Source organism: Emydura macquarii, unplaced genomic scaffold (genome assembly GCF_026122565.2).
Source record: "Emydura macquarii macquarii isolate MOO-44397 ecotype Brisbane River unplaced genomic scaffold, CSIRO-AGI_Emac_v2 contig_691, whole genome shotgun sequence".
Taxonomy (NCBI): Eukaryota; Metazoa; Chordata; order Testudines; family Chelidae; genus Emydura; species Emydura macquarii.
This window is the reverse complement of record NW_027130828.1, coordinates 6,323,676-6,346,215: the sequence shown is the minus strand read 5'-3', so window position 1 is coordinate 6,346,215 and position 22,540 is coordinate 6,323,676. Positions and strand designations below refer to the sequence as shown.

Below are 22,540 nucleotides of genomic sequence, written 5' to 3'. Positions count from 1 at the left end.
TCTGCCTCTGCCACCTCCCTGCATCACCCTATACCTCCATCTCTTGCTCCCTGAAACTCCTCTACACACACATAGCATGGCAGAGCATCCAGCCCTTGTGTTTGCTACTTGGAAAACTCTTTTGCTTCCCACTGGCTTGCCTTCCCAGCTGCCTTTCAGGCATTTACCCCAGCCTTTGTCTGCAGCTGGCTTTCCCACGAATGATTGCCCCTCCTGTTGGACACAAAGGAGAAAGCTTCAGCCTAGCCATTCATCTCAAGCTCTGCGATTGTCCTGCCTCCAAGACTCCATTAGCGCCTTTCGTTATGACAGTAACAAAAAGCATCCACGAGCACTTTTCAAAGATGGCTTAATTACCCCTCCTAATTCCCCTGGGAGACCAATATTGGAGATGGGAAACTGAGGCACAGAGCAAAAACGGGATTTACTCACTGGGAGACCTTGGGAAAGTGACAGAGCTGTTGATGGCACCCAGGCAGAATTGAGTCCCTGTCTCCTCCTCTGAACACTAGACCCTGGCGACCGGGGCTGATGCCGGCTGGGAGCGCTGGGAGTTACTGAGATGAACCCTTTGTGTACTGCCCAGTGGGACGTGACTCCAGATCTGGGGTACGGAGAGAGAGTGACGGAGAAGGAGGTGAGCGCGTGCGGCGTGCGTGTGGCAGGCAGGGAGGGTGCCGAGGGTGCGCTCACAGGAGGGCGTCACAGCCAAGGTCAGGTGGCGAACAGGGGAATGTGCAGTAACCCATTCAGTGGCAGCTGTCAGGGAGCACACGGTCTGTTTTGTAATCCTCCTGCCTGTCAGCCGCTCAGAGAGGGAGGCGGGGAGGGATCTCCCTGGAGACAAGCGAGCCAGCCAGCAGGAGACCAGGATGAAGGCGGAAAGAAAACGGAGCTGACGCCAGGGAAGCTGGCCCCTTGACCGATGTCCCTGCCATCAGCTCTCAACACCTGGCAGTGCCTGGGCAGAGCTAAGTGCAGAGGGAGTGAGGGCTCGGCTGTCTGTCCCCACAGACACCCCTCACCTGGTCACCGCCTGTCCAGAGAACAAGCTGGAACCACCAGGCCATCGTCTCCAATAGCAGGATACCAGCCAGTCCCACTGAAGTCAAGGGGGTTCACTCATCCTTCAGTGGGAGAACAGGCCCCAGCCTGACAGTCTGGTAAATCAGTTTGTGTCTGCTTACATGTCCCCACCGGACACGCCCAGCTTCTCCAGTGCCCTTGCCAAACGTGTGCCAGGTTCAGAATTCTGGTCTCATCTCAGCCCTCCGGCCCTTTCTGCCAGCACCTGGGACACCTGCCCGGGGAGAGGGGCCGAAGCACCCATCGATCTGGGCATGTTTAGTCCTGAGAAAAGAAGACGACGCGAGGACCTGAGAACCGTCTTCCAGTGTGTTCAGGGCGGTTCTAAAGAGGATGGCGATCAGTTGTTCTCCACATCCACTCAAGGTTGGGCAAGAAGCCGGGGCTTATTCTGCAGCAAGGAGGTTTAGGTTAGATATCAGGGAAAAGTCTCTGACTCTAAGGGTAGTTCAACTCTGGAAGAGGCTTCCAAGGGAGGCTGTGGCATCCCCGTCATCGGAGGTTTTTAAGAACAGGTTGGACAAACCCCTGTCAGGGACGGGCGAGGTTTACTTGGTCCTGCCTCAGCGCAGAGGACTGGACTTGATGACTTCGCAAGTCCAGCCCTACGTTTCTGTGATCTGAACCTGTGCCCCAAACTGGACCCTCCTTTCACTGTTTGAAGCCAAGCCAGGAGCTTTCCCGCACCATTGCTTTGTCTCCCCCTGCAACTCCCTCAGCACTGCTGCAGAGCAAACGCCAAACACCTCCACAAGGCAGCCAGAGACAGCAGGAATTCTGTTTTTGTGAACTTCGCAGCCAAACCCTGCCCACTCCAAAGGTAGAGGAGGTTCAGAGAAGCATCCAGGCGCCGACATCCTCATCCCGTGGGCTGATCGCAGCCCCCATCAGAGAACCCACTGTCCCCACCTCACTCTGGACTGACCTGTAAACCTCTCTGCGACTACACAGCCACTGGTCACATCTCAGCCCCTCCCCTCTCCTCTCCTCTATGGAGTGCTGCAATCCGCTACAGCCTCTTCTGATCCCAAATCAATTGGTTTCAGGCTCTCCAGTTCCCCGCACAGTTATCCTCCGTCCTCATCATCTCTGCACCGTCGCCCGACGATCAGGAACGCGCTAAGGCTTTTCAGGTCATGAACGTTTTAGAGATTTTGGACGTTTTGTCCCAATTTGGGACAAATTTAAAATCTCGAAAATTCTCCCCAAGATGAGAAAATTGTTTCCTACAAAGCTCTAAAGAATAATCTGGCCTTTCTCCCAGCCTTTGTGTGTTCTGGCGATTTAAATTCTAAGCTCCTGGAGGCAGAGGCTGTCTGCGACTGCGTATTTTCAGGCTGCCTGGCACACAGGGCCACAATCTTGGTTGGGACCCCTAGGCACTACCATAACACAAACCGTTAACAAATAATAGCAAAGAGACGTTCAGCTGCTCCACGCTACCACCCAGCAGATCACCGCTTTTTGGACTGTATCAGGACAGAAAGGCAAAGGAGCAATGGAATCTTCTTGCTCTCCGTTTCCCTGCCACGCACTGTGTGTAAACTGTGTCAGGGAGATCTCAGGGACCAGCACCTGTCCATGGACTGGTCGTTGAGAAACACTGATTTAGAGTATCTGTGATTCACAAGGCAACCCTTCTGCGTTAGTATGGATGGCACATGAACATACCTGTTTAGAAGCGCCACCTTATTGCACAGCAGAGAAATGTCTATGGAAATGAAGCTGCTGTTAACTGTAAACACCACGTCCATACACACAAACATACGCTAAGGGCCGGTTCCCCAGCGGGTGGAGTGACTTGGAAGTCAACAGAGCTGCACACGTTTACACTCGCTGAGGCGCCTGCAAGTTAAGGAACGTATTAATGATCATCAGCAAACCAACTTGCTGCAGCGGCGCTATGAAAAAGGGGGAGGTTTACAGCTGCCTGGCCCCAGATCTGACTTACTTTTTCATCTTTTGCTCTCTGTTTTCAAAGTCTGTGTAATTCTTTATATAGCTTTTTTTCCCCACCGCAGCAGCTGAAATGCTCTTTTCTTCTGTAAGTGTGATCCATGCTGTCAGCTATTTACAAGCCACTGCAAAAACAAGCCAATACACTCACATGCTTCAGGGTCCAGGCCCCCTACTACTTGCTTAGGGTCAGGAAGAAACTGTCCCTCTGGGAAGGTTAATGCATAATTGTCCCGCATAAGGCTTCTTGCCCCTTCTTTTGAAGCATCCTGTCACTGGCCACTTTTTGAGTCAGGGTACCAGTCTAGGTGGACTAAGGGCCTGCCTGCCAGGCCCCAGTAAAGTGTACCCTTTTTCCGCCCCATGTAGGAGCCCTGGCTATGGGGGTCTGCTCCCCAGGCCACTTCACACAGCTGGTCCAGTGACAGCTGCTTCTCCGAGGTCCATCCACTTCAATGCCTGCTTGCTTCCTGCAGAGCTGTCCAGCAGAGCGGAGCTGCTCACATGCTGCGCCAGGCCGTGCTGGGCCCCGGGCCGCTAACCTGTCCTCTGAGCCCAGGAGGAAAGGGAGCCCTGGCACAAGCCTGGAGGGGCAGGGAGCACACCTGGCATGTTTGTGGGTTCACACAAGGGCCGCGTCTCTCGTGATGTCATGAGGGAGGGGGTTAGGCTTCAGGGAGAGGTGAATGAGTCCAAAGGAGATAAGACGGGGCCAGGTATGCAGCGAGCTACGATCGCTCGGAACAAATGGCCTCCTGTCAGCCCCCAGGGGACCGAGTTCGGTTCACAGGGCATTGAGTTTCCTCAGTCGGTATGCGCCCCAGTCCTTCTCCTACCTCGGCGTCCTACGCAGGGGCTAGCACACTCCTCCCCCTCCACCCCTTCCTAGCTGCAGGGTCAGGATCAACAGGAGGAGATGAAGACAGGCTCAAATGTGTCAGCTGGAGGGGGCAGGCTGCAGACCCCGACCTCCTCTCCATGCTCCAAAAGGAACTCAGACCTGGAAACGCATGGGTTTGGCCAGGCCCCAATGGGACAGCAGAAGAGGAACAGACAGACAGACACACACACCCCTGTTTATTGGCTACTCGGCCCCATGTCTGCTAATCACTGCGGTACCTGAGCCCCTAACACCCTTCTCTTTCCTCTAAACCAGTTCCCCAATCTCCCCTCGACACAGCAAGAGATACAGGACCAGGCCACAGCCGGGGTGAGCTGGCGTGACGTCAGCAGAGCTCTGCCGATGATCCAGCCCCTCGTTGGCCCAGCCCCGCCTTCCAGATCAATGCCCTTCTCAGAGAAGGTCTGGCGATTGCTACATTTCCCAGCCCCAGCCCCGTTGACAAGCTCTGGGACAGAGATTCCTACAGATTTACCCCAGCCCTGGAATGCTCTTGGCACTTCTACAGGTAAAAGCGACTCCTGCCTCTTCCTCCCTTGTGAGTCCAGGCTGCTCATCTTCCTGCAGGTGACAGGACCAGGCCAGATGCCTGGACCGTTCCCTTATTGGTCTGCAGTGGAAAAGACCCTTCATCGCTTTAAAACAGGAATTAAAAAGGAGATGAGCGTGCCCCTATTTCATTCTAATCTTGACAGCAAGATTTACATCCTTAACGAATAACTTGTTAGTAGCTATTTAGAACCCCAAAGGAAGATGACAGAGAGTTAACGATAAAATTGATGGACGGCGTTGCATCGTTTATTTAATATTGTCTTTCTCTCCCCCCCTCCACCCGTCCACCACCCCTTTGGGTTTTAATAGCTTCCCAGAGCTGGCTGGCTCAATTAAGCCGCTCAGCCTGCATGCCAGATGAAGCATTTTTCAATCCCACTAATATCCGCCCTCCCCCACCGCTGCTCTCGTCCTTCCTACTATCTGATTAGAATGTAACAACGCTGCCATGGCCATTTGCAGGATTCGGTTAGGGCTGGTTAGTGGGTTTTTGTGGTGGTGGTTTTTGTGGGGCGTTAATCTGTCTCAATGAAACCCACCTCTGTGGCCAGGAAATACATTTCTGGGGATTTAAATGGCATGAACACACACACACACACACACACACGCTCATACCAACAAACACAAATACGCATGCATGTGCAAATCTGCACAGACGCAAACATGCTCACACAAACAGGCACACGGGCACTCAGACACACATGGAAGCATGCACACAGATGTACACAAGCACCCACACACATGCACCTCGACACACACGGAACACACACTAGCACTTTTTATTATTGTGCAAAACAACATGAATCTGGCAGCAGAGAGCTTTGTCCTCCAGAGTGTGAGCCAGAGATACTGAGAGCACTACAGTCAGGGGGGAGTTTGGACGCTCAGGATCAGGCCCAGAATGATTTTCTTTGCCAAATTAGGATTTGTATTGGGTGGATATGAAAGGGAAGCACTAGACTCCGTCCTATGATCATGAGCAATGACTACCAGTCGCTCTCTATGTGCATTTTGCACTGGCACAGGACATGCCGCATTTTGGGCGCATGATCCCCCAAACCTTAAAAAAAACCCACCCTCTCCCACCCATTGGCTTTGCTAGTAGTCTTGTCAGCGTGGGAGGTTTGCACGGCAGGACAAAATTAGCCAAAACGATAGGCTGCAACGCCACCAGAGCTTCGCGAGACGGCCATCGTCGTGCTGCAATCCAAAGCACAAGGACATCGTGTCCCCTTGTCAACACACGGCCCAGGAATCTCAAGCGGAGGATGTTCGCTTGGTCCCCCAAAAGCCATCCTGGCAGCTGTGCTCATTGCTTGCGGGATGTGCATTCACCCCCCAGCCAAATCAGCGTGACGCTGGAAAATTCAGGCCAGCTTCCCAGGCACACCCGTTGGTAGAATACACGGACTCAGGGCATTCAGCTCTGTCTCTCTCCCGCTAGTCCCTGCCCCCAGCCTCCACTGGCCTTCTGCTTATTCCCAGATGAAAGACAAGATGATCATGATGGTCCCTTCTGACCTTAAAGTCTGTCAGACTTAGGTTGGGCACCCACTTAACAAGGCACCGAAAATAACCGGTCGCTTTTGGAATTCCTGTCCTGAGTCACTTGGAGGGGTCTGGTTTGCAGAAGACGAGTGTTCGGTGCATCTGAAAATTAAGCCCCTTTAAGTAATCTGAAGTTGATTACTGAGGCACTCAAAATCACAAGTGGCTTTTGCAAATCTTGGCCTTATTTCTCTAGCTCAATAGTAGATTCTTGTGCATTTGGTACCAGGGTCCCACCCTCCAGCCGATGGTACTGTCTAGCCGTGTTAGCACATGGCTACACGCTGGCTGGCCCATCTGTCCTGCTGGGTCCCCCATATCTGCCCGTCTGCCCACATTCTCGGGTGTCAGAGGGCTCTTCTCCCACAACAGAGGGGACAGTATCCTAGTGCAGTGAGGAGGGAAAACGTTGTAGAGTGGGAGTGAGCGGCTACCTTCCCTAGGATCAATAGCACCTCCACCCCGAGCTTCAGTGGGTGAGTCTCCAGGAAATAGATGGGTTGGGAGCGTGACTGTGTAGTGATGCAACTTCACAAGGCAGCAACACATGCAATTTCCTTTCAATGCTTGCGTGTCGTGCCTGTTCCTCCCCATACGCCAGGGCAGTTTTGCGGCTGCTACCATTGCTGGGTGCAGGAGCAATAGGGCTGCTTCAGTCTCACTCCTGATCTATGAAGCCCAGGGGCTATGGTCTCCCCAGACCAGCTTTGTGAGCTGTAGCAGGGCCAGTGCCTCGGGGATGACTCCAGTACCGTGAAAAGGGGTGGACATTTACTCACTTTTTAAAGGCGATCTCAGCTGATGGGGGGCTCCTGAAGGGACCCAGCCCCAGTTTGGGGGCTCCATGGACCCCCACCAAAGCCGGGGAAGGCGGGGTGAGAGCAGAGGTGAACTGAGATGAAGCAGAACCCAACGAGTGTAAATGGTTTTAAGAAGGCAGTAAGAAGTGAGCTAGAGAAACAGAAAATTCTCTGGCATGTACGCCTCATTAGACCGCTGAAAACTCTTGTGTATGTTAACTGTGGCATGGAAGATCTTTGATTCCCTGCTAATTACAGCCAGCGGGTGAATACTAAGTGGGCTTCTTTGCAGGTCGGATGCTTATGGCTCTGAGAGGTCATGATGGGAAGCGCTGGATGAGCGTCTGGGACGACCAAAGGGGTGTGCACTCGAATTAGACATCTATTAATAAAGCCCCGGGAGCCCCGGAAGAAGCACTGGGATGGTTTGGGCTTTCCAGCCATTGCCCGGTGACGTCACGTGTCCACACTCTGCAGTGTCGCTCACCCAGCGCATCCGGAGGCTGCCGGGGAGAAGGGATGCCCAGCGTGCTCCAGGGCATGGGGCGGGGGGGTATTGATGCAGAGTGGGAAGGGGCGGTGAGCATGGACGATCGCACTGCAGAGTAATAGCCCCACCTCACGGGGTCACATTCTTAGTTATTTGTGTCACCAGCCAGCCCCCCTGTCGCAGCTCCACAAACACAGAGCTGGAGACGGTCCCCCAAAAAGAGATGATCCCCACGTTCCCGAGGGGGAACCGGCACCAGGTGAGAGGTGACAGGGATTTAGAGGTTTTTAAGCTGCGGCTGGACAAAGCCCTGGCTGGGATTATTTAGCTGCGGTTAGTCCTGCTGTGAGCAGGGGGTTGGACTAGATACCTCCTGAGGTCCCTTCCAACTCTATGATTCTATGACAAGCCCAAGGTCACAAACAGGAGGCTGCAGAGCTGAGAGATGACCCCAGCTGTCCTGCCTTGAGTGCACGGGACTGGACTAGAGGAGCTACCGAGGTCCCTTCCACTCCCACGTCTCTATGGTTCTGTTTTGAATCCCAGCCCAGGACCTTCCCTGCAGGAACATCTTTCCTCTCCAGGCTACTCCCGCTGAGTAGCCCCAGCAAAGCCTGAGAGGGGAGAGTCCAGCTGTGTGTGTCTGCTTAGCACGATGAGGCTGGCAGTCAAGCCCAGGTCAGCTCAGACACACCTACGCCCAGCCCCTTCTTTACCCTGCCCCCTGGGTGTGCAAGGGGTTTAGATTCAGCACAGCTGTGCCTGGCACTCACCCTTATCTGTGCCCACAAACCACCTAACACGCACCTTATCTGTGTGCCCACAAGCCATGCTAACAGGCCGGCATGCCCCGCCACTCAAGGACTCGCGGGAACTGGGCAAAGCAGTGGGCAAGTGTACTGAGCTGGGCACGGAGTCTTCTCTAACCAGAGGTGTCGGCTCGGCTCTGCTTCTTCCAGGCCCTGTGTGAGACTGAACTTGCGCTGCCAACCCCTGCTGCAAACAGGGCCCTTGTCAGGCCATTCACGCCACACGTTGGTCAAGAAACGTTCTCCAGGTCCTTCGTCTTTTGCCGTCTCTGCCCACACGGCTGCGTTCCAGTCTCAGATCCCCCTGCAGCCGACTCATTCATCAGGAGGCACTCAGATATTAGAGGGATAAAGGCTGCAGAGCTCCCTAGATACGTAACCAAGCACAGCAGATCGTCTCCCCCCAGAGGGAAGATGCCACATCCATGCCACAAACCCTGCCAGGATTATGGCCACCACCTCTCTTCCAGCGGGGAGAAAACAGAAACCTCTCCTGACTTCTGGCCTCTTATAAGAAATCAAACCAAGACTCATCTCAGTCCTGAAATGCTAAGATCACAGACAAGGCCAAGCCAGAAAGCTGGGACCAGAGCCGCCTCCGCGTTTCTCCAAAGCCTGGGAACAGTTGGGAATTTTTTGATGAAACTTTATTTTATTTTTTTTTGCTGGAAAATGCCAGTTGGTCAAAACCGAAACGTGTCCTAGGAACAGATTGGGTTTGATGGTTATGTTTCTCGGGCCCAGATTCAAGTCTCTGCCTGAGACAATTTCTTTCTGGTTTTTCACAAAAAAAAAAAAAAAAAAAAAAAAAAATCTCTGACGCAGAATGAAAACAAACCTCTAAATCTCTACATTTTTTGTGAAAAGGAATTATTGGTTTCTGGCCAACCCTACAGCTGTTCAGTCTCTAGGGGCTGGTTCAACCAATTTAGGGCAGAGTGGCCAGAACAAAATATGGGAAAGGATTCAAAAGTCCCTGAGTTTGGTGGGCATCTTGTTCAGGGCTTTGGTCCAGTCCATTATAGAAGCACACCTCAGCTGTGAAGCGTTCCTCAGGCTCCAAACCTCTCCACAGTTTGTGAGTACCTGGATCTTCAGCTGGTTGGGATCAGAAATGTGGAAACACCCTGGAAAATGCCATTTCCCTTCCATTGCCTGGAAGCCAAAGCACCAGAAATCTCACATGAAAGCATCTCCCCTGTGGAAGTCTCTCTGCCCACTTTTGCAGGCCCAGGATGGTGGGACGAAGCTTCTGAACTCTTAGGAACTCAACTCAGTTGCAAGCCTGCCAAAGTTCTCCCGTGCCAGCGTCCTGGGCGGCGCAATCTCAATGAGGCCTGACTAGATTTGAGAGAGGACCATGTGGGAAAGGCAGCGTCTTTAACTGCAGGTAGTAGAAAGAGCTCACTCTAATGTTTGGGGAAGGTTGCCCAGATAACCATACCTGGCCATGGGTGGTAGATACCACCCGTGAAGAGTGCAGAATAACAACTTTGATCCTTCACTTGATCAGGATGATAGAACCATGCAAAACAGAGCTGGATAAGACCTAAAAGTTCAGTCCATCCACTGTAGCACTGTCCTCTATGGTACATTCTCCAGTCTACTGTTAAAAATCTTAAGCAATGGGGTTTCCACTACTTCTCTTGGGAGATCTGTCCATAGCTCTCACACTCTCTCAGAACCCCTTCTAAATTTCCCACTCCATCCCATTTCTGCCCCTTTTACTGACTTCTCCTTCCTTGGTGTTTACACCTTTCAAATATTTCTAGACCATTATCATGTAGTGTTGGCTTAAGTCTGGTGCTGCTTTCCCCTCAGTGGTTACTTTGGTCTAATCTGTTCCCAGATGCAAGTGCAAATGCTTCCTCTGGCATTTCCATGACTGGGGTTGAATTTTAACATAAAACTGAATAAGGAAAGGGAAGATAAAAACTAGTTTGTGTTGCTCTTTGCCAGGAAATATGAAGGAGCAAACAATAAACTATGAGACCTGATGTTACAGTAATAATCATCCACTCTTAGTTTTATATACGACCGCTTTCATCCTCAAGAACCCCCCAAAATGTGTTAAAAGTGATATCCAAACCATCACAGTGATCGCTTCCCTCAGCAAAATGTAGCCAGGACTTCTGAGTCCAGGCCCCGGCTCTGACAGCACCACCTCCCAACGTCCCAAGTCCCCCGCTCCCTTTCCTGATGCATTTGAAAAGCAGACAGATACGAAGCAAAGCAGCAGGAACAAGTGAAAGTCACCAGCACTCACGATTATCATCTGGCAGACGTGACCTCTGCACAGTTCAGAATACGATGAGTAATGCACGTACACCACCCAGCTGCCCACGAAGACACCCAGCCAGGCAAGGAAAAGGTATTTCACTTTGATGCCAGGGAGACGACTCTGGGGGAAAAAAATCAGGAAAATGCCAGTATTATATACAAGGAACATAAAAGTTAATGCTTGAAAATAGCTAGGCAGTGGGTACACTGAGACTCAATATACTCCAAGTTGTCATTCCACTGTTACCTTGTCTGTCCTCCTAGCCCCGGCTGTTGTATTCACCTGTTGCCTCACTGCACTTCAATTGTGAGCTCCCTGCGGCAGGGACTGTCATCTACCATATGCTTGTACAGCACCTAGCACAATGGGGGCCGTGATCCCAGAACGGAGCCTGCACTGTTCTCATCCATCGAGGGATCAGATAAAAGAAGCATGTGGCGTGGGTGAGTCTCTGCAGGGAGCACCGGCTTTTTTAGGTCTTTAGGTTTTAGGGATGGAGACGGTCCCCATAGGGGACATATCAGTTTGTATGGCTCATAGTACAAGAGCCGGGATACCCCATAGGCCATTTGGTTCAGATCCTTCGCTGGGGGAACTTGGCGGAACTCCATTGAAGTCAAGGGAGCGCTGCTGATTAATGCCAGTTTACATCAGCTGGGGATCTGGCCCCAGCGACCTCTCGGGGTGGCAGGAAGGAGCATGAGGAAAGTGCAGGAGTCCCTCCCCTTCCCCGCTGCTGCAGCCGTCTTGAACTTCAAGCACGCAGGGCGGAGTCGTTGGGTTTGTTTATAGCTGGGCTTTTTTTCACTCCCAGAATTACTGGCAGGTATCAAAGCGAATCACATCAGAGTCACCCGCAGCAAGTTCTGCTTCTGCAGAGGCCTTCCTAGGGAAAGAAGCAATTACCCCCTTCTCAGCCCCATAGTGTATATCTACACTGCACTGTAAACCCAGGCTCAGACTCGGGTTTGAGCCCAAACCCCTCTTCTGTCCATACACAAATCAGTCTGACTCGAGCCAGCTACTCAGGACCCAGGTCCTAGGGACCCCCCTGATAGGGGGGATCTGAACCCAAGTCTCACTGAGACTTGAGTCCAAGCCCGGTCACTTTGTAGTGTGGATGCGGCTCAAGCCGCAGATCCAAGTCAGAAGGGCCGCGCAATGCAGTACGGACCCCTTAGGACAGGTGAGAGACTCTGTGGCCCAGATCGTCGCTGGGAGTTAAGCAGCTAAATACCTTAGAGGATCTGGGCCCATGTGCCTTGGAGACCCGAGTGCTGTGTCTGCGGGTCGGGGAGGCGTGTTCACGTGATTACATTTCCACATGAAGCCGGCAGACCTTTCAGACTTTCTGTTCCTGGCAAGCGTTTTTCTAACCTTTATTTTGATTCATTTGTACCCATCAATCTCTCACGTAACTGCGGCTGCAAGTAGGTCACTTGCAAATCATCTCAAAGGAAGAAGATTATGCTGTGAGGACCCGAGAAGTTAGCCAAATTCCTCAGCACAAGGGAAAGAAATCCTGAAAACCACAAGGCAAAACCACATGCAGGTTGACTCCTTGGGGGTGACGTCACTGTGCCCCAACATGATGTGACTTTTGTAATGGGATCCAGGAGCCCTGGTGGATGCCCAGTGTCTCTCAAGCTGGCAAGCAGCCGTAGCAGCCACTTACTTCATTTCATTTACAGGTGATGAGGAGGTTGCAACCTTTCCTGGGGGGCCCTGGCCCCAGGGAGTCCATCCTTGGTTGGCTCTAGACTGGCTTCCTGCATTGCACTCTTCCTGGGGCTGCACCTGGAGACCACGCAGAAACTTCAGCTAGTGCAGAATAGCAGCTGCAGACTTAGGACCTGCGCCAATGACCATGGAAGTCAATGGCTTCCATGGATTTGGGATGAATCCCTTACTTGGCAGCACTCTGCACAGGAGACTTTGTTTCTAGATGCAATTCCTGGCATTGGTTCTAATCTATGAAACACGTTACGCTTTGGATCATGGCTACCACAGAAATGCCCTCTCCTTGTGTTCTGTCTCAACGGCTGCGATCAGTCAAGTCACCCAGTGTGAAAGCCCCCATTCTGAGGACCAGATCCAAAGGCCATTGACGTCAATAGGCGTCTTTCTGTTGATTTCAGTGGGCTTTGGATCAGACATCCAGGGGCTGGAAGTAGGGTATCTTCACTTAGAGGTCAGCAGCAGTGGACTCACGCCCCACACTGGCCTGATAGGCCAAAGCTTCTTGGCCTTCTGTGTGTGTTTCAATGCCAACCTCTTTCGGCAAGCTTTTTCTGGAGGGGCTGAGCGGGACGGGCCTGCATGGTTTTAGGAAGAGGTAGAAATGTCAGTGAGAGCTTCCATTGACACCAGGTCATTCTCTTATTTCATTAGAGTGTTTCCAGATGAGCCTGAGAGAGTTCAGCAAACATGTTTTATCGACCAATGTCTCCCTTCTTGATTTATCTGTGCCGACTCAATAATGTTGTGTTTGGGTCTCCAGCAAAGATTATAAACACACTGGTCCCAATTCATCATTGGGGTGAATCCGACCCACAGTTTCCAGTGAAGCAAGTAAACAAAATTGGCAACTGTTTCTATTCATATAAGGCCAGATCTGAATGGACTGAATGGATTTACACCAATCCACACCAGCTGAGGAGTTGGCCCATTAAGTTTTCCAAAGCCACTTATGAATTCTAAATATTGGGCCTACCGCACCTCCATAACCTAGCTGCATAAACGCCTGACGGTTTTCCGACCCGCAGTAGTAATCAAGGGCGATAAACAGCATGATGGGTTTTGGTTAGCGACATGCATTTCAGTTCAATCAGAATAGCTGTGTTTCCGAACTAATTTACAGACAAGTGTGAATGCGTGTGGGTTTGAGTAGACTTCTTGACACATTGTGTGTTAATTGCAAATACCAAGGTGTGAATCAGCCCACAAAGCCCTGGGCTAACGTGCCTTATTTCACCATCCCAAAAATACACCACAAATTCATGTCTGTAAAAAAGGGAAATCTAATTACAATGAAGAGTTGTCAAATACAAGACATTTGTGGCTACTTCTGTTTGACTATGTTGCATTTAAGATCTCAAAAGAGCTGTACTCAATAAAGGCACACACATATCATCAGCAAATGGGGCTTTAATACTGCCTTCAAGGCTGCTTCTGTTGGATCTAGAGGGGGCTGATATGGGTCTATAGCCCTATCAAGTGACACTGGGTGTTCAGTCTAGAAATCAGACCAACGAGGAAAGTCCGTCCTGTTCTTTTCTATTCTAGTTGTTGGTATCTGAGTGTAATGATGCCCTGCTTGGGTCACCCACAGCCCTGAATTCAGGACATCTAGAGTTACAAGCATGAGCTTCTACTTAAGCTAAAGACCTGGGTCTGTTAGCTTGAAGTCAGAAACAGACTCATAATTCTTTTACATGGTCCAGCCACTAGAGAGGGACAGAAACACACTGGGCCAAATAGGAATGTTGCTCAGTTAAGGACAGCACAGTTAGACCCAAACATTTGTAAAGCCACATGCAACTCGACTTGAGTTCTTTGGAACGTCTTTATACAGTCCAAGTTAATCTGGTTATTTGTCTGCCTGTAGGTGTCAGTTTATTGATTTCAAACTGGCCCAAGAAAACTGATGGAGGAATCTTCTGGGGGCAGTGTCTTTGGATCATCTCTGATGGTCACAAAGCTTCATCAGGGATCTTCATCATTGATAGCTTAGAAGGAACAAGGCAAAAAAAATATATTTTAAATTAAAAAAGGGGGAAAGGGAGGAAATGAAAAGAAACAGTTAGGAAGGACGGAGAGAACACTGAAGAAAGTGGAATTTGCCCAAGTCTTGGCTGATCGAGAGAGAACTCATGACAAGAAAGAACATACAAAGCAAGCGTAAAGGCAAGAGAGAAATTAAGGGTTCAATATACCACTCCTTGCACTCTTCAAACTCCTACTGACGTCCTTTACTGGAAAACCCAATGGACCCCATGGGTGTTAAAAGGAATGGGCCCTAAATTATCCATAAGAAGGATGGTCTCAAATGACGTAATGAGAAATAAAGAGTCAACAGTGTGCATAGCAACCAGCAAGGCCAGAAACTGCTGTGTGGCCAAAACGAGAAAGCCAGTTCAGCAGATAGAAGCTAATTACAGCAGCATGGACAACTCCAGGTGTTCACAAATCATAAGTCAGTCTTCCTCTTCTTCCACCTCCCCAAAAAATCATGAGATTTAAAAAAATAATATTTGCCTTCCGTTGTTTAAGCCTTGGGAATTTGCACTTTAGAGCTTTTCTCCATAACCACCAGGGCTAGAAACTTATTTTTCTAAAAGAGGAGAGCTGAGATTCGGGTGTATTCACATGACTCCAGCAGCTGGAATTTTACCAAAAAAACCCCACCAAATATCCTGAGACTCACAATACAATTGTGAGAGTTTGCCACACCACTACAAGCTCAACATTCCCACTGAGCTGCATGGGAACCTCACCTGCATAAGAACTACAGGACAGGTCCCTAAAATATGAGTGTACTTTATTTTATACCTGGCCTCCATCTGTGTAGCAAGCCAGCCAATCATTCCAGAAGATGACACCAGTGGCTTTTCCGTCTTGATGAATGTGATCTAAATACCAATTGCCTTTGGCCTATTTGGACATTTCATTCTTTTTTAAAAAACCCAGCTCCTTGGCTGAACCTATCAAAGAGGTTTGCTGGGGGCAAGTTGCCATGGTTGGGATCCAGCCTCCAGAGAATCAACTATGGATGGGCCTGGTCAGCAAGATTTTGGATCCAGATTCTGGGCACCCCAAAGTCTGAAGGTGTTTGGATCTGCAGGTTCGGGTGAGGGCTTGGTTTAATGTTAATGCATCATGCACAAAAGTGCATAAATCCTTGCAAGCCAGCTACAGGAGAATACTATATGTTATATTGGGGCAGATGATTAGAGAGAGAAGAGATGAAAGACTGCACTCATGTTATCCCATCTCCATTTTTAAGGGAAGTTACATATCTTAAGAGCTCAGCCATCAGCCCAATGATGATCCATTCAACAATGTACTCTCCCAAGAAGGATATTGGAAATGCCATTTCTTAAGACATTTAAAACTTGACTAGACAAAGTATTCAAAAATGCACTGTAGGGATGGACTAGATACTCAAATGGGCCTCTTCCATCTTGAGCTGCTATGAGTGGCATAGTCCAGCCTTCATCCACTTCGTTTTTTTCAAGCCACTGACTAACCTACCATGTGTAAGCAGCCCATTATTGTCCCGAGTGATGCAGTGTGTTCCTGTTCTGGTATTCCACATGGAATGAGGGCAAATTAGACCCCTTACCTTCCTAGTATGGTCCTAGAAGACAGACATTTCTGTTGTATCTCCCAGTGACATGGTCTCCTGCTCCTTTTTTTTCATTTTTTTTTGCCTTCACAGTGAATTGCAGGAAGAAATCCTCCTACAAATGGTGCATCTCAAAGCTGAGACAATCAGTAATTTAGAGATGCCAACTGCAGGGCTACCTTCTGCTCTCAGTTAAACCAGTGAAATCCAGAATAAATCCACTGAGCTAAAAATCTCCGAGTTACTCTGCATTTACACCAGAGCTGTTTGAATGGCACCTAGCACAAAAGGACTGGCCCCTCTCTATACATAATTTTGTCTTGATTTATTTAGAGCCAGATCTTCACATTGAGTAAATCAGTGTAGCTCCAATGAAATCAGTGGACTTCTGCCAATTTTTGCTCGCTGAGGATCTGGCCCTACAGATTTGATTTTTTTTTTCTGGTTTTATGAGTAACTCCATCAAGCTAAAAACCTTGAGTGACTGTAGCTTCATACGGTGTAAATGAGAACAGAATTTGGCCCCTAATAGGAATTTGCTTGTTTGCTTGTTTGAATGCATTATATTTTATTGGTGTTTAAAAGGTAGCTTTCCTTGACTAATTATTATTCCTATTGCGGTAACCCCTAACGGCAGGGATCAGGACCCCCTAGTAACTAACACAAAGACACTTCCCTGCCCCAAAGAGCTCACATACCACAGGTGAATGCCCAGACCAAAAGGAGTGGGGCCAGAAGGACAAGATAACAGCTGAGAGGTGTGCACCAATCCCTTCTGAAACTCTGAGAACAAGTGACTGATCTTCAGCTCCCACTATCTCAGGACAGATACATTTGGGGTATTTTTAATGTATATTTCATACAAACCTATCCTCAACATGGGGTGGGGTTTTACCGTAAAATTGGACCCTCTGATTAATATCAACTGCATCCCATCAGCTGCCAGCGCCTGCCCTTCCTTTGGCCAGCATACAGTGGGCAGGCTGAATAACAAGCTGTCAACCGGCCAGCAGGAGTCTTCAGTGCCTCCTGTTTGAAGTGCTACATATACTTGGCTGGAGTTAACTTCAAAGGCGAAGCCGACAGCGTGTGCTGCAAAGGCTGCTCTGTCTGCTTTCTTCTGCTGCACCTCTCCATGACCTGCCAGCCATCCTCATGCCTGTCAAGCTGCCCCTCTGACGATGCTTCTTCAGGAGAGATGTGGAACTAGGGCAAAAATGTGCAACATCCGTTCTCTTCTCGGCTGGACTGGACTGGCGGATTGACTGTTATTTTACTACAGAGAACATCGGTTAATTTCAAACCCAGCGCCCTTCCAGAGTAACGTAATCCCCCATGTCATTTTGGCTCTTTTCAGAACATTTTGCCATGGCCTGTATATTTGTACTGTTTCTTTAAATCTGTTGTAGGAAGCCAGACAAGACGGGCCTTGGGTTCTCAGCAAAAAGCTCTCCTTGAAGCCTGGAGACTCACACAGCAGCTTTAGGGATGAGGCTGTTTCCCTTATTCTAATGGAGTTCAGTGTTGGAGGAAAAAGCCTCTTTCTGTGATTCTTTACCACTGCCAACTGTCAGGCCTTGCTAACAGCGAGAGAAATGAAGGGCCTGTCAGTAAGATTTGCCGCGACTCTTACATTAAAGGAGTAAACTGTATAACAGGCACATTTTAAAAATAAGCAGAATAGGGCATCTCAAACAAGACTACAGCTTAGGAGACCCCAAGTGACAGAAGTTCTCTAGCCAATCAATGGCCAGTTCCTTTCTCTCAGCATCGTATTTCTGATTTCATAATTGGATGAAGCAGATCAAAATCAAATGTGCGTACATCAGTGGACAAATGCACTGATTTCACCCAGAGACTTGGAGGTGGATTCTCCGCTGTCTTGCACCTTATGGCAGCATGTGCACCGGGCCAAAGGGAGCGTGAAATGCTATCAAATCAGAATCCAACACTCAAGGCTGGTGGTGGCATTTTTACTCCCAGCTTTGCCCTCCCTGGGACAAATCCTCAGCTGCTGCAAATCAGCACAGCTGCAGTTTACCTTTACAGGGCTGGCTAGACAGAGGGGGGATGTATAGGGATGGAGAGAGAGGTTAGATAGATGGTGGATATAGAGATAGAGCTGAGGACCCAGCCCACTTTGCCCAAGTATAAATGATGACGCAAGGTGCAGGGCATTGAGAATCAAGCCCTTACGGCTAAACCTTGCTCCCCTTTCCCATAGGGTGAGTCCCGTGGGTTTCAATGAGACGTCACCTGCGAAGAAGTGGAACTGGATTTGGCCTTTAAACGGCTATGCTGGTCTCTTGACCCTGCCTGCAGGGTTAGCACAGTGAGGCTCGAAAAAAATAACTAAGGCACCAATCCTAATGCGAGCGCAAGAGGCTGCTAAGTATTTCTGGAGCTGCACGGTTGGCACAAGAAGAGCAGGGCGCAGTAAATAGCTGCCAAAATGGATGGCTAACAGGCTAGAACATTTCTGCTCTGCGTCAGTGGTGGCTCGCTATTTGACACTCCATTTTCCATGCCACGTGCTGAATTCAAGTCCTGTGTGTAAAGTCCATGCTGCTCCTACTGTCCGGGAGCACCCCAGTGCCCATCTCAATGCCGTGATTTAACATTACACTGAAAACTGAGAGCTTGGACAGCTCAGAGGCCCTTCACCTCTGAGATCGGGGCTCAAAGGAGGGAGCAGCATGCTCTCAGCTCCGCTCTTCCATGGGCAATGGTCCCCATCTCATTGTGACTGTCCCACATGCTTTGGCACAGGGCCGAGCTAGCTTGCAGATTAGATCTATGCCCCCAGCTCTCCCCTTTAGGGGACTGCGGTGATCCTTCCAGCAATAGAGGGGTTGAGAGAGCAATTGCAGGACAGTGTGGAACACATCAATCCGCAGGAACCGTTCTTCCATCATTGAGAACTTTGTCCTTTAACTATTCCCTCGAACTTTTGAGGGTGGCTAGATGTCTGTCTCTTTTTATTCCTGCCATTCCTCTCATTTTCTCTGCTGTCCTTTCCATTCCACCCCCCCGTGCTGGCCCTAATAGATAATACGAAATCTCCTCCCCACATTACCATTTTCCATCTAATCGAACATTTAAGACTGGCTGGAATTGTTCCTTCAGCTCTTATGGCCACCTGAAAAGACCAGCATCTTTGCTGGTTTCAGTGTGACTTTTGCTGCTAGAACATTCATGGCTCAGGAACTTCTGCTCTCCACAGTTAGATCTGTCCCCACCCCAAAAAAAGCAATGAGTCCCAAATCCTGCTTGTTTTACTTGAAATTCCCTGGGAATTTTGCCTGAGTAAGAACTTCAGATTCTGTTGCTAGGTTCTATTTCCCTGCCACTCCAAAGACCTCTGGGGAGATGATCATTCCTACTCCTCATCCTCCTCTACGAACCAGACTTTCAATCCAGTTAGGTCGGCATGCCAAGAAAAAAAGCAATCATTCTAGACGGGTACATTGCTGCATTGGCTATTTCAGTTATTTATGTAAGGACTGATTGATTAACGGGCTCTTGCATTCTATGTAAAGACAATCTGGATTCTTTCCAACAAGAGGCTTGTAGTTAAACATCATGTTATACAATTGGTGTGCCAGACTGGTCCATATTTACTCTATGTAGACTAAGCCAGGACCACTTTTCAAAAACAAGCCACAGTGTGTGTGTGTTGGGGGGCGAGGGGGAAGCATTAGTGGTTAAATGTCTCACTGCAAACCAGTGGTTTAAGGGCTTGATCCAACACCCATTGGAGTCACTGGAAAGACCCTACATACTGTGGTGCTGGAGCTGAGCCTCCATCTCTTTGCTTTTTTCGTTAATGCAAATCTGAGATCTCATTCATAGCCGGGTCGGAAACAGACTTACAAATGTATCCCCTCTTCCCTCTCCAGTAACTACAGGGCAACAATCAGCCTTCTCAAATTAAAATAAAATAAAATACATCCTCAGGGGAAATGGAGAGAGAAAAAACAACCCCAAAAAACAAATCGCCACAGTGACTCACAGCGCACAGGGCTGGAGGTTTCTCCAGTGTTAGGGAGAGGAAACCAGCAGTCTGCAGGAGAAGAAAATTAGTTGGGTACAAGGGAATCATTTGATGAGGCTCTGTCCTTCCATCATGTGAACACACACCGAAACAGCTGCAATTTGTGTGCCTGTGTGTGTATGTGAGACCTACAATGTCCCCAGGGACGAGCAAAGGTGCAGTGAAATTAACCATGTGTAAGTTTCACCCTCGCTGGACTCTCCTAGGGAGTGAGGGGGGAGGGTTTACATTCACCCCCCCCCCTTTATTGTATTTTAATTTCTTTCTCACAATGGCACTAGCTTGTTCAAGACCCCCTGAGGGGCCAGCCAGGGGCTTATCTCCGCCAGGGATGTCTTTATTTCCAACCAGGCAACACCCCCCTGCCCCGACCGGCAGCCTCCGAAGACCCACGATGTGTCCCCCCCTCCTCCTCCCCATGGCAGCTGCTTAGCCAGCCCCCTCCCCCCACACTCTCCCCTCCCCCCGCCTCACCTGCAGGCCCTTGGAAAGGGGGCAGAAGAGCACCAGGTGCACCAGCCTCCGGAGCCGCCTCATCCTGCGGGTCGCACCCCAGCCGAGCCGGGCCGGGTCGGGAAATGCAAGGAGCGGCTCCCCTCCCTCCTCTTCAGTGCAGGGGGGGCCGGAGGCAGCCCATGGCGAGGGGGGGGGAAGGGAGGAAGCCCCCCCCCGGGGGCGGGCTGGCTACCGAGCCGCGCTGCTCGGCGGCTGCAGGGGGGACGGGCGAGCCCCGCGGCTGGTGCATCAGGACCCCCCCGGCTGGTGCATCAGGCCCGCCCCCCCCCCCCGGCTGAGGGCGGACACCTGCCCCCCGCCCCCCGGCCGCTGCTGCTCTGCAGTGATGCTCGCTCCTGGCACACGCGGGCGAGCTGGACTTAAAGGGGAAGGCGGAGGGAGGGAGCTGCTCGGGCGGGTTTCTGACAGCCGATAGCAAAGGGGAAGGGGGGGGGTCTGCTGCTTTTTCCCACTCCTCCCCCCCCTTCACCCGCTGCTGCGCTGAGCGCGTCCCCAACCACCCCCCGCCTGCTGCCAGGGGCGTTTTGGTTCCTGATTCGGAGTCAAGCTGGATTGCTGGGGGCGGGGCGGGGTGTCACTCCGGGACAGAGGAGCGCAGGTGAGATGTGCGCACACAGATTTGGAACACCAGCACATGCATCGGGATTCACCTCTAGGTTTTTCTGCTCACTCCATTATAAAGATGGGGAGGCAACTGCAATTCGGGGGCTGGATCTTGGGTTCAGAGCTCGAACAATCCCACGTTTCAGGGATGTCTGCATCCAGGGTTTTAATCCAGCCTGTAAAGGCCTGGTGACATCCCCTCATGATTCCTCTCCAAGACGTTGGAAGCACCATCAGAGAAGAGATGGCCTCTCTGGAGAATCCATCCTAGGTTTTACTGCAAGTTCTTTGAGGACAGGAGGACACAACAGGGCCTATCGCTAGCTTAATGGGACCCAGGCATTTGCCAGAGCAATTAAAACAGGGGCTTGACATCTGGACCGGATGCCCCGGGAGCACCAGCGTATAGAAAGGTAATCAGCCAGGTCAATTCTGCAGCGACCAGTTGGACACCTACTTGCACAAGTTTAGATACATCGGAAATGGAACGCATTCCCACTGCCACTAAACCAATTTAACTCCCACTAGTACAGGGTGGCTCTGGTGGCAAGCCAGAGTAATTTGTGTCGATGGAAGTCCAGAGAACCCCCTTGGGAGGAAATGCGTGTATGGACACCCAGCATTGGCTATTGGTATTACGGAAGATATACTGGCGCAGGTTTTGTGTCTAGATAAGGCCCTCCAAGTGAAATAGAATTAAATTCCCAAATGGGCCCAATGCATTGCAATGTGCAGATTATCATTTTAGTTGTAGGGAAACATCTATTTGGAATCAGAGGGATTCATGGTGGGTTTGCACACGCGTGTACACACACACACTGTCCTCTTATCCACCTAGCATTTCATTTCATTTCAGAACAGAACACGTCATGGTTCTCCCACACCCCCTCATCATGGACTGGGGTCACAAAGGCAGGAGCCAGCCAGGTTACTAAGCTATAATTCATTCTTTTGCTTTGAATCTGAGGATCATTATTTTCAAACTTGCCCGATCCTCATTGGCTCGCGGATCCATCAAGCAGTCTCCATGCCATTATATATGTGTGTGCATATATATATATGTTCTCTTGGGTCTTTGGTATCACAAATGGCCAGCATAATGTTCCTCCTCCCCCGCCTCTCCCACCTCCACTCCGGCTCCCTACAGCCAAATAAAATGATGCAGTTATCCTTGTTTTGTACTTTTGCTGACAGGTGACCTATTTGTCCTACTTGCGAAAAAAAAAAAACACCACTCTGGCTCTTGTATGTACATTGAGCCTATGCTACCTAATAAAATCACCCAGTGATGGTAAATAGCTCTGCCTTTGATTCCAGCAGCATCTTGCTTTCGCTAACATAGCCCAGGCAGATGTACGGCTCTTGATCTTTCGCTCCTATGCCCTGTGTTTGCTATTTATTGTCCTCATTCTTCTGCTGGAGATTTATGCATTTTAAAAGCCCAATAGCTGGGGCAGAGCGTCACTCAGACAGGCACACTCATACCATTTGTGTAGGCCTGGGGAATAAGGCCCAAAGTGAGAAATTGACACATTTGTGAGAAGGGCTCAGAGCGGTTTGAAATGCCATGGATTCCCATAGAGGCTGTGTAATATTC

General features: G+C 50.1%; 1 protein-coding gene across 1 annotated transcript in view; it reads right to left on the bottom strand.

Moving 5' to 3' along the window:
- The window catches only part of DIPK1B (divergent protein kinase domain 1B), a 36,283-nt gene extending 15,668 nt beyond the window's left edge, over positions 1 to 20,615 (bottom strand). The window contains exons 1-2 of the mRNA XM_067541835.1: positions 20,299 to 20,615; positions 10,409 to 10,543 (exon numbers count right to left, since the gene is read on the bottom strand). Coding sequence (XP_067397936.1) covers positions 10,409 to 10,543; positions 20,299 to 20,361 — 198 coding nt within the window. The 5' untranslated portion in view covers positions 20,362 to 20,615. The remainder of the gene's footprint in view (positions 1 to 10,408; positions 10,544 to 20,298) is intronic.
- Positions 20,616 to 22,540: the final 1,925 nt, after the last annotated feature.